Here is an 11,945-nt window from a genome sequence, read left to right as displayed (position 1 = left end):
GTCCCTAACTGGAGGTCCAGAGGACAAGGGGCCCTGAAAAAAACCCCTCATTATCCTCATGACCCAAGCGATGGGAAGAGAGAACAGCAGGGTGGGGGGTGCTCAGCCTTTTTCCATGTTGGGGTCCTCAGCACCAGCTCTGTGGGATGGGATTTGAAAGACATCAGGAAAGGTAGCGTCAGCCCCGTGGAAAACACAAACCTTCACTAAGGACACCCTTTGAGTTCCATTTTCTGTCCTCTTCTTGACTGTGGATGTTGGTTACCAAAGAAGGATGTGAGCCCCCCACACCCTCCCCAAAGGAAGTGAAGTAACTGTTTGCTAGACTGACCCAGCCTCAGACTCCTGCCCCGTTAGAGCTGGGTAGGGTCGTGACCTTTGGAGAACCCGAAGTGTGGGGTCTCTTCACTAGTGAGAAGGGAGGGCTGAGGCTCAGGGACAAAGGTGCCCTCAAGTAGTGGTCTTCATTCCTCCAAAGCTGCCCCCTTCTCCAGGGCAGTGGTCACTAGAGGACTTGGAGCACTCAGAGGGTTCTCCCGGCACTCACCCTGGGCCCCCAGGCCATGGGAGGCCAGCTTCCTTCCCTCCCAGCTGCTTCCTCCTGGCAGGGGACCTCTGGCACGCCCTCCTATGCCCACCTGCCCCCCAGACCTGTCCCAGAGCCAAGCACGGGACCTCACTTAATCCCAGTTATGTAATGTGCAATGCAAACAGTTAGCCAAAGGGGAGGTCCCTAGAGCCACACCCAGGAGTGGGGGCAAAAGGCCCCAGCTGGGCCAGGGCTGACAAACTAGGCTTGGCCTCTGCTCGTAGTGGCCACTACTCCTCAAGCCTCAGCTGGCACCATGAGCGGCAGAGTTGGAGACCTGAGCCCCAAGCAGGCAGAGACCCTGGCCAAGGTGAGAGCCCCTCCTCCTGGAGCCCCAGGGGGAAAGGGCTGAGGGGGCAGTGGGAAGGAGTCGCTAGATCACTGTCCACTCCATTGATTCAGCGTGTCCTTGATATTGTCTTTTTGCTGTTACCTCCCAAAGGGTCAAGTTCCAAAGTGCTCAGTGACATCAGCCCTGTCCAGGGTAGGGGTTGAGTGAATAGTCACTTCCAGGCAATAGTGTGGGTGATGCCTACCCAGGATCAAGCCTGACTTTTTCTCATCCAGGAACCAGACCCAGAGAGTTCTATCTGGCTGCTGGGCACTCCTCTTCCTCCCTCCCAGGCCCCTTAGGTGGGAGCTAAAGGATGCTGCTCGTCTATCCTCTAAGTGTTCCTCCTCCCTGCCTGGGGTCCTGAAAGATGACTAGTCTGTAAGAGCCCAGGAGACAGAGCAATGTGTTGTCATTCCCGCAGTTAAGGAGGGGAGAGAACACATAATTACTAACCATGTTTTTGAAGAAGATGGGATGAAAAAAGGCAGAAGTTTTGGTGGGCTAACACATGGAGGGAACTAAGAAGGCATCCAAACTCCAATCCACTTATCCACCTGCCCAACCATTTATCCTTCCTTCCATTCACCCATCCTTCTTCCCACCCACCCATCTGTCTATTCATCCCTATTTCTCTTCATTCACCCACCCATCTGTCCTGTTCATTCACAGACTTATTCATCCTCCCACTCTCTGTCCATCCAACCATCCATCCATCCACCCACCCATCCATCCATCCAACCAACCTCCCATCCATCCATCCAACTTTCCATCCATCCATCCATTCATCCATCCATCCAACCATCCATCCATCCATTCACCCACCCATCCATCCATCCAACCAACCACTCATCCATCCATCCAACTTTCCATTCATCCATCCATCCATCCATCCATCCATTCATCCATCCATCCAACCTTCCAACCATCCATCCATCCATCCAACCGTCCATCCATCCAACTTTCCATCCATCCATCCATCCAACCTTCTTCCTTCCATCCATCCAACCGTCCATCCATCCATCCAGTCAGCCATCCATCCATTCATTGATTTTTCCTTCCTTTTTTCTGTCCACCTACCTATTCATTCACCCATCCATTCTTCTTTCTATCCATTTACCCCCCCATCTATCCTTTTTCCATTCACCCACCTATTAGATGATCCATCTTTCCTTCTATTCATCCATTAGCCCATCAACGTGGGCCAGACTGCATGTGGGATGGAAGGAGGGGTGATGCAAGCAATCTTTGAGTCTGGAGGCCAAGGCTTAACGTGAGAGAGCCACTCTAACCAGTATCGCTCTTCTCAGTTCCGAGAAAATGTCCAGGACGTGCTGCCTGCCCTGCCCAACCCTGATGATTACTTCCTTCTGCGCTGGCTCCGAGGTGAGGGCACAGGCAGGGGAGGGGTTATTGGGGGGCAGCGAGAGGGGCATGGTCCAGCTGCCCCAGAATGACCCAGGGCTCTCAGGGTCTGCTTCATGTGTTCGGGTCCAGAAGAGGGGAGGGGGCAGGGAAGCAAGGTCCTACCCAGGCCTCCAGTGTCCTCCATAGCTTCCACTGCCCAGGAGCAGACAAGGCAGCCTCTTTCCCACCTCATGCCTTCCTTCCATCTTCCCACAGCTCGGAATTTCGATCTGCAGAAATCAGAGGCCATGCTCCGCAAGGTGAGACCCATCTGCCCTTGGAATTCAGGGAAGGGCTTCATGGGGGGATCCATGCCTCAACCCCTGCTTCCTTCCCCTTTCTCAGGGTGCTGGGAGCCCAGTGGGGTCTTACTCTCGTTTCCCTTTCAGTACATGGAGTTCCGGAAGACCATGGACATTGACCACATCCTTGATTGGCAGCCCCCAGAGGTAAGCCAATACCCCCTGCACCTCAGTCCTTCATGGACATGCCACCCAAGCAGCCTCTGGGCCACTGGGGACCATGGGCAGTGAAGGGCAGCAAGTCTGAGGGTCCTGTGGAACCTCCTGGGCCTGCATGTGCTTCTGGGAACTTGCAAGGTCCAGGCTTGGGTTGAGACTTTAGCAGCATGAGCTCATTTAATTGTCACAATCCTATGAGGTAGGTACTATTGTCCCCATTTTACAGATAGGGACACTGAGGCCCAGAAAAGGTTAGGCAACTTGCCCACAGTCCCACAGCCCCAAGGTAGGGCTGGGATTTGGTCTCATACCTGTCTGGGTCCCAAACCTGGGCTCTTAACCACTGTGCTTAGCCTGTGCCTCTGTGCCCCTCCCACTAGGGCTTTGCTCAAAGCATCTTGTCTGGGCGGGAAAGACACTGACATCCCCAAGGCACTGGTGAGACCAGTGCCACCATGGCATCTTTAGAGTCATGGTCACAGCTTCATTTGTGGGGCACGAGCTCTGGGCCAGGCACTGTGCCTTGCCAACCTTATCTTGGGGACTTTCCCCAACAGTCCCAAGAGGGAGGGATTATCCAAATCATTTCACAGAAGAGGAGGCAGAATGGGGCTCAGAGAGGTGGTGTCACTTGCTCAAGGACACACAGCAGAGATGCAGCAGTGTCTGTATTTGAAGCAGATCTGTCAACCTTCAGAATCCTTGTTCTCCACCACTAAACCCAACTCCTTGCCACAGAAATGAATAGGGGAGACGCTGGGGGTAGAACTAAGGAGCTCACCTTGAGCCAGGCCTGGCTGAGACCTGGCTTTGCCACTTACCACTGTAAGCAAGGCCCTCCCCTGCAGGACCCGCTGTTTTCCCGTTTAGGACATGGCACTGCCCTACAGGGGAGGGACAATGCTTTCTACCATGGTACTATAAGCTGGGGCCCCCCAGGCCAGCCTGGTCTGGGGTTGCTGGGGAGGTGTGTAATGCCATGTTCTGTGTATATTTCCATGCCCAGGTGATTCAGAAATATATGCCTGGGGGCCTGTGCGGCTATGACCGTGATGGCTGCCCCGTGTGGTATGACATCATTGGGCCGCTTGACCCCAAAGGGCTGCTCTTCTCCATCACCAAGCAGGACCTGCTCAAAACCAAGATGAGGGACTGCGAGCGCATCTTGCATGAGTGTGACCTGCAGACAGAGAGGGTGAGGCCCAGGCCTTGTGGGGCGGGCGGCTGGGGGCAGGTGAGGCTGCCAGGGAGCACGGTCCCAGAACACACCTGTGCTCACCACTACCCCAGTCAGAGGGCTCTCAGGTCAAACACCAGCTCTGCTACTTACCAGCTCTGTGGACTTGGAAAGTCACCTCACCTCTCTGAGCCTGTTTCCTCACCTACAAAACAGGGGTGATAATAAATAACGGTTGCAGAGATTAAATGAGATAATGCGAGTGTGTGGCTTACCACACAGGGCCTGATACATATTTCTCAACAATGGTAGCTAATGTTGGCCAGGCATGGTGGCTCACGCCTGTGATCCTAGTACTCTGGGAGGCTGAGGTGGGAGGATTGCTTGAGCTCAGGAGTTCTAGACCAGTCTGAGCAACATAGTGAGACCCCGTCCCTACTAAAAATAGAAAAAAATTAGCTGGGCAAGTAAAAATAGAAAAAATTAGCCGAGTGCGGTGGCATGTGCCTGTAGTCCTGGCTGTTTGGGAGGCTGGGGCAGGAGGATCACTTGAGCCCAGGAATTCAAGGTTGCAGTGAGCAATGATCATGCCACTGCACCATATACTGATGTATAAGGGGGTAGATGGATGGGTGGAGAAATGAGTGGCTGGATGAATGGGTGAATGGATAGATAGATGGACGAATAGATGGGTGGATGGATGGATGGATGGATGGGTAGATGAATGGATAGATGAATGGATGGATAGATGGATGAATAGATGGATGGATGGATGAGTGGATGGATGAATGGATGAATGGATGGATAGATGGGTGAATAGATGGATGGATGGGTAGATGAATGGATAGATGAATGGATGGATAGATGGATGAATAGATGGATGGCTGGATGGATAGATGGGTGAATAGATGGATGAATGGGTAGATGAATGGATGGATGAATGGATGGATAGATGGATGAATAGATGGACGGATGGAGAAATGCATTCACTGTTTTTCCCACTTGCTCCTCTGTGGACAGACAGGAATGGGAGCTGGAAGGAGCCCTGAGGGGTCATGTACTTGGCTCACCTTCTCCCAAGCCTGCCTCCTGAACCCTGGACACACTCCTTGCTCTCATCCTTGCAGCTGGGGAAGAAGATTGAGACCATCGTGATGATATTTGACTGTGAGGGCCTGGGACTGAAGCACTTCTGGAAACCTCTGGTGGAAGTGTACCAGGAGGTAAGGAGAAGTCCCATGGGCACCTGCCATTTGCATTGAGAACCAGCTTGGCCTACTGTGATGCCTCTGCTCACTTGGATCCAAGATTTAGTAAAAACAATTCCCTGGGCCTCCAGACCCAAAGGGCCTTAATATGTTTCCTAGAAGATCCCACATAAGAGGCCTCAGGAATGACCTATGCTGAGACCACGGGGGCCAGCTTCTGCCAAACCCTTCTCAGGCCTGTCACCCCTGGCTCTGTGACTCAGGAAAGTCACTTCACCTCTCCATGCTTTAGTTTCCTCACCTGCAACATGGGACTAGCGACGTACGGATACTTCAATGAGTTGTGTAAAGTGTATACACACTGCTTGGCAAATAGTTAACATTTAATAAACAGTAGTCATTACTATTATACTATCATTACTATAACATTTACTCAAAAAATGATTACTATGTATTTATTATTAGAATGTGGTTATAATAGTTTGAGGTAAGAAGGTCTCCTCCAGGGGCCAGTGGAGGTGACGGCAAGACAAAAAACCTGCACAGCCTCTGTAACCTCCAGATGGGATTGCAAAGGAGGTGGAGGTAGGAGAAGAAGAGGTGTGGGCTCTGATGGGGTCTTTCTCGGTTGCACAGTTCTTTGGCCTCCTTGAAGAGAATTACCCAGAGACTCTGAAGTTCATGCTCATCATAAAAGGTGTGTGGCAAGTGACCTCACTTACCTGTGCCTCAGTTTCCTCATCTGCCCTCCAAGGATGGTAACAGTGTCTTTGTCCCAGGGTTGTTGGGAGACAGGTTGGTTGTTTGGCTACATGTGTATCACTTAGCATGCTTGGCACAGAGTAAGTTCTCAATAAATGGTAACTTCTATGGTTGGCCTCACTGCAAGAGGAGGCAGCTCCCACCCAGCTGTTCCAGGAATCCGCCCTCATTTCTCCTGTCACGATGATCTCTCCCTCCTCAGACTGCCTCTGGCACTGGCTGCTGGTACAGCCCAATCTTTCCTTTCCTGTTTGCTGTCTTCTGGGGCCCTCTAGTTGCCTTATATATGTTCGTTCAGGGGATCTGATTCTCCACTTCTGTTGTATCCCTCACGGCCCTGGGGCCATGGTAGGTGCTCAATAGGTATTTGGGTGGTTGTTGTTTGGGTAAATGGTGGTTAGATGGAAGAATGGATGCATGTTTTATGGTTGGCTCATTGGTTGGTTGGTTGGTCAATTGATTGGTTGGTTGGTTGTTCAATTGACTGGCCTGTTGGTTGCCTGTCTAGTTGACTGACTGGTGGTTGGTTGGAGAGTTGGCTGGCTGGTTGGTTGGCTAGTTGTTGGCATTGTTGACTGATTGGGTGGTTGGTTGGAAGGTTGGTTAGTTTCCTGGCTGGTTTTTTGTTTGGCTGAATCTTAGATGGTTCGCTGGCTGGTTGGTTGCCTAGTTGTTAGCTTTGTTGGCTGATTGAGTGGCTGGTTGGCATTTTGGTTGATTGTTTGGGTGGCTGGTTGGCAGGCTGGTTAGTTGCCTGGCTGGTTTGTTGTTTGGCTGAATCTTGGATGGTTGGCTGGCTGGTTATTTGGATGGTTGGCTGGCTGGAGAGGGCAACGGTTGGGTGGTTGTCTGGCTGTTCAGATGGCTGATTGGTTTACTGTTGGTTTATTTGCTTGGTGATTCACTGTTCATTCAGTAGGTTAGCTGGGTAGAAGGTAAACTGAAGTAGTTGATTATTTGTTGGCAGGTTGACTGGCTTATTGACTAGCTGGTTGGCTGTTTGGTAGGTTGGCTGGTTATTGGTTGAATGAATTGGTGGCAGATTAGAAGTTTGACTGGCTAGCTGGCTTGTTGGGTGGGTGGGTGGTTGACGGATTGGATGATTAATTGCACGATTGGTTAGTTGGCTAGCTTTTGGCTGCTTGACTTGTTGGTTGGATGTTTTGTTGGGTGCAGAACATTGGAACTAGCCAGGATTATTCATGACTCCTCTAGATCATTGGCCATAACCATTATGGGGAGTGGCCTGATGACATTCTTTTCTTCCCATTATCCTTACTTGTATCTCTCCAGCCACCAAACTGTTCCCTGTGGGCTACAACCTCATGAAACCATTCCTGAGTGAGGACACTCGCAGGAAAATAGTAGTGTTGGGAAGTAAGTAGTTCCAGCTTCATTCCCTACATGATCTTTGAAGTGAGGTTGGCCCATTGCCCAGCCCCGAACTCCACACATCACCTAGAATAAGAGGCTCCTACTTTCCGAAAGTGAGGTGGGTCTTACCTTGGAGTCTATCAGTTACCTATACGTTATTCCCTGTCATAGCCCTTTGGGGAATAAGGGCTCCACACCTACCTCGTCAGTTTCACTATGGCTGCTCGTCAATGTCTGGTCTATGGGCCTCAGTTTCCTCTTAACACTCACAACCCCAGTGCTTCTAAAGGTAACCTGGGCTGAGGAGGGTGAGGAGGAAGAACAGGAAGAGTAGCCACGAATCAGAGAAGGGAGGCCCAATAGGATAGGGCTGGATAAGTAAATCACAGTGCATCCATTTGATGGTTTATAGGCAGCCATGAAAAAATGATGCTGTGAGTGAATATTTAATGTCATGGGAAAATGTCACTAAGTAAAAAAAAAGTAGATTACAAAGTGCTGTGGACAGTATAATTTTATTTTTATAAAAACTATGTACTTTTGGAAGGAAATACATCAAAATATTAATTTGTCAATGGTGAGAAATCATATGGTTTTTCCTTCCATTATTTATATTCTTCTATAGTTTCTTAACTTTGTATAACAATGTGTATTCATTTTATAAGTAGGAAAAATAGTTGTATTTGAAAGTGACAGCGAGAGAAAGAGAGAAAGAAGGGAAATAGTTCTTAAACCCAAACCAATGACCTTGGGCTTTAAGGAAAATTTCTCCCAAGTAGATTAGTCAAATCAGAGTCCGGAGAATTAAGGATCTGGGATAGGGGCAGGGGGTGGGGGTGTGTTTTACAAATTCTTTCTTTCTTTCCCTTCTTGATACCCTAGACTCTGTCTCTACACAGTTCCAGTGGGATAGGGAGCTTGGTGGCTTATGAGGTAGCCTGGTTTCAGGGGCCCATAGTCATGGGCATTACGGTCATGGTGATTAAGCAGGGAGGGCGGGGATGGTCTCTCCAAAGGCCCAGTGCTGTCCATCCTCCACCAAGAGGTCTGACTGGGGTATGCCACTTACTCACTGAGTGACCCCAACAAAGTCCTTAACCTCACTGGGCTTTATATACTTCTTGAAACAATTAAATGGCTCTTGGCTTTACTACTCATAACTAGGGGACCTTCAAGATTGTGCAAACCTGTCAGCCAAGGGGAAATGTATTTCCACAGCAACACAATATTGAGAAAGACGATTCCTATAGCCCGAGGCCTGGGAGGCTGGGGAATTGGCCCTGGCAGCCTAGCTCCTATAGGGCTTCTCCCCACGTTCAGGTCACCCTGGTGTTTTGATTGGTCCAGGCTTGACAACCGCTCTTCAATCCCCCTGCTCCCAGATAACTGGAAGGAAGGTTTGCTGAAACTCATCAGTCCTGAGGAACTGCCTGCCCAGTTTGGGGGGACCCTGACTGACCCAGATGGGAACCCCAAATGTTTAACCAAGGTATGAAGAATCCTCCCCAGGACAGGGGAGGTTAGAGTCAAGCTGGTTCCCTTCCCACCCACCTGCCCATTCATTCATTCTGCAAATATCTGTAGAGAGACCTTGTGAGCTCTCAGCAGCTGTGAAGGCAAACTACAAATGAGGGAATATTGACCTGGGGGAGGTGCTGGGAGGGGACACTCCAGAGGAAGCCCCGGCCCAGCCCGCATGGTCAAAGACAGCTTGAGGTGGGGTGGGGATGGGAACAGGATGAGCAGGATACTTCCAGGAGATGATGAAGATGTCTGAGGTAGGAGAAACACAGACGATGGCCAGGAGAGGGGGGCAAACCCATCCCATCCAATGTCTGCAGATCAACTACGGTGGGGAGATCCCCAAGTCCATGTACGTGCGGGACCAGGTGAAGACACAGTACGAACACTCAGTGCAGATCAACCGCGGCTCCTCGCACCAAGTGGAATACGAGATCCTGTTTCCGGGCTGTGTCCTCAGGTAGGGACAGGCCACTGTCCCACCCTTGGCTGGGCCCTAACCCCTGAGGGACCCATCAAGCTGAGCAGCAACCCATCCCCTCTTCCTCTCGCAGGTGGCAGTTCTCATCTGATGGTGCAGACATCGGCTTTGGGGTTTTCCTGAAGACCAAGATGGGGGAGCGGCAGAGGGCTGGGGAGATGACGGAGGTGCTGCCCAGCCAGCGCTACAACGCCCACATGGTGCCCGAGGACGGGAGCCTCACCTGCTTGGAAACTGGCGTCTGTAAGTCTGCCCCGGCTGGGCCCTGGCTCTGGAAGGCTGGAGCCACCTGTCCCACAGTTTAGGGAAGGAACCAGAGGGGCAGTGACAACCCCTCATCCAGAGACACACAGCCTAGATTAGGGCCATTCATTCACAAAGTCGCTCACTGAGTCCACAGTCATGAGCACCTACTGTGTGCCAAGAGCAAGAGACACACAGGCCCCAGAGGTGTTGAGGGCACTTGGGCCGCAGGACACAGGATACAGGCAAGGGATGATGGAGCAGGTGTAGCCTTCCTCATGAGGAAACTGGGACTCTGAGAAGCCAGTACAAAGCCCCAAAGCTGAGTGTGGCAACAGGGGTAGCTGTGTGACCCTGGGCAAAGTCTGACCAATCCAGGAAGGACCCTTGGTTCGCTCACCTGTGAACTAGGGGTGACAACCGCTGCCTCTTGGGATGGTTATAGGGAAGGAACGGTTGTGCAGCGGGCCTGGCCCAGAACCCCACATCATCCAGGGAGGCTGGGAGGCCTCTGATGTCCCCAGCCATCCCCCTTCACCCCACCTTCACGTGAGTGCCCAGGTGTGGGGACAATGGGATGCGATGGCCATTGTTCTCATTGCCAGTTGGTGCCACTAAAGCCAGACCTGGGCACATGCCAGAAGGAGGTCGGTGTCTGTTTACAGGCCTGCTCAGGGGTGGCAGGTGGCAGTTCCCACGGGGAAGGGAAAAGGTGTGGTGGGAACTTGGCCCAGCTTGGCAAACAAAGCCGGTGGGAACATAAGCCCGACCTCCTCCGTGGCTGGGACAGGGATGCAGACAGTGGGAAGCCAGGCCCAACTGTCCATCTTTCCATCTGTCCACCAGATGTCCTGCGCTTCGACAACACCTATAGCTTCGTCCACGCCAAGAAGGTCAGCTTCACAGTGGAAGTGCTGCTCCCGGACGAGGGCATGCAGAAATATGACGAGGAGCTCACCCCTGTCTAGGTGGTTCCCTCCCTTCTCAGAGACCCCTGATCTTCTGCTTTCTCTATATATCCTACTCGCCCCCCCGCCACAAATTGATCATTAGTTCTTCTGTCTCTGTGATGTTAACAAGTACAGAAATAGCTGCCCTGGGGAAGACTCATCCGCTGTGGTCAGATCAGGAAAGGCATGAGAGGCACGGCCTTGGAGGGTAGAAAAGTTACAGAAGAGAAAGAATCAAGGGTAAAGACAAGAGGTGGATGTCACTGGAATTCAAGAAATAGGAAAATGAATCCCTGAGCCTTGGTCCTCACCTATCCTAAGGTTTTTGCATGTGCTTGAATTCCTTCCCTATGAGCTATGAGCAACTTGGGTTGGAGACATATCTACATCCTTTTTACTTCCACTCTCTATATAGTTGATGCTCGGTGTGTACTTGTGGAGCTGGAGGACCAGAAGGTAGGGAGCAGGTGATCCATGGGTGTGCGTGAGGAGCAGCAGCCAGCGTGGGGTGGATTTCAGCACCTTGGACAGGGGCAGAGGCATGGCAGGGAAGGACTCTCTGGGAGAACCAGGCCATCCAGCCTCCAGATTTCTGGCACTGGCTGCCTCTTGGGGGCCCCAGCCACGAAGACCACGTGCCTCTCACAGGAGATGCCTACACCTGGCTTTATGTGACCCATAGCGCTCAGGTCGCCACCTCTATCACCCCCACCTGCACCCCCTTCCCTTGGAGCTCATCGCTTATGTTTTAAATAATTAAAGGAACTTTCCTGGAAGTAAAGGAAGTCACATCTGGCTCTAGATTCCGCTGGCATAATAATAAAAAAAAAATCCCAGCTATCATTTGGTGAGTGCTCTCTATGTACCAGAAACCATGCCAGGTGCTTTATGAGCTTAGCTCATTTCATTCTCGTGCCGGACCCAAGGCCACTTACCATGGCTACTTTACAGATAAAAGAACTGAGGCTGAGAGAGGTGAAGCCATTCACCCAACATCATATAGCTTAGGTGGCAGATCCAGGACCTAGGAGTTTATGGGGTGTGGGGGGGTTGTTTTATTTGTCTGTTTGTTTACTCCAAAGGACTCCAAAGGCTCCTTAAAACCACAATGTAAATGATAGTGAGATGTAAAAAAAAAAAAAAAGCCATTGCTCTTAATTGCCCTACAATACCACCTCCTAAGACCGCAGTAGAAATGGCCAGGGTGTCACCGTCTCTGATCCCTGTTTGTGGGTAGAGGAGCAGCTGGAGCCGTGGAGACCCACCATTCTTAAGCATCTTGTCCAAGGAAATTCGCATAGTGGGGCAGGGCTTGTGCTTCTAAGCCTGGCATTCCTGTCCACTGCTCACATGGCTTCTGTGAAGCCCCCTGACACCCACCACAACCCTGGGTGACTTGGGGAAAGGCGAGGACTCCCCAGTTTCCTCCCCAATTTTCTGC

At 51.3% G+C, this 11,945-nt stretch overlaps 1 protein-coding gene across 2 annotated transcripts; it reads left to right on the top strand.

Moving 5' to 3' along the window:
* Positions 1–757: 757 nt before the first annotated feature.
* Positions 758–11,301, top strand: SEC14L3 (SEC14-like 3 (S. cerevisiae)). 2 transcript variants are annotated; one of them, XM_012657997.1, is made up of 12 exons: positions 758–899; positions 2,231–2,306; positions 2,544–2,587; positions 2,717–2,776; positions 3,795–3,983; positions 5,093–5,188; positions 5,810–5,870; positions 7,229–7,312; positions 8,692–8,798; positions 9,151–9,290; positions 9,385–9,554; positions 10,401–11,301. In XM_012657997.1, exons 1-12 carry the CDS (start codon positions 846–848, stop codon positions 10,520–10,522), a joined length of 1,203 nt encoding a protein of 400 aa, XP_012513451.1. In that variant the 5' UTR covers positions 758–845; the 3' UTR covers positions 10,523–11,301. The 2 variants fall into 2 exon arrangements, with proteins under 2 accessions (XP_012513451.1, XP_012513453.1); XM_012657999.1 differs by lacking the exons at positions 758–899; positions 2,231–2,306; positions 2,717–2,776 and having other exon boundaries at positions 2,576–2,587; positions 10,401–10,522.
* Positions 11,302–11,945: the final 644 nt, after the last annotated feature.

The sequence above is a fragment of the Propithecus coquereli genome, unplaced genomic scaffold, assembly GCF_000956105.1.
Source record: "Propithecus coquereli isolate 6110/MARCELLA unplaced genomic scaffold, Pcoq_1.0 Scaffold567, whole genome shotgun sequence".
Lineage (NCBI taxonomy): Eukaryota > Metazoa > Chordata > Mammalia > Primates > Indriidae > Propithecus > Propithecus coquereli.
Note: the sequence above shows the minus strand (reverse complement) of the source record. Positions and strands in the feature narration are given on the sequence as shown.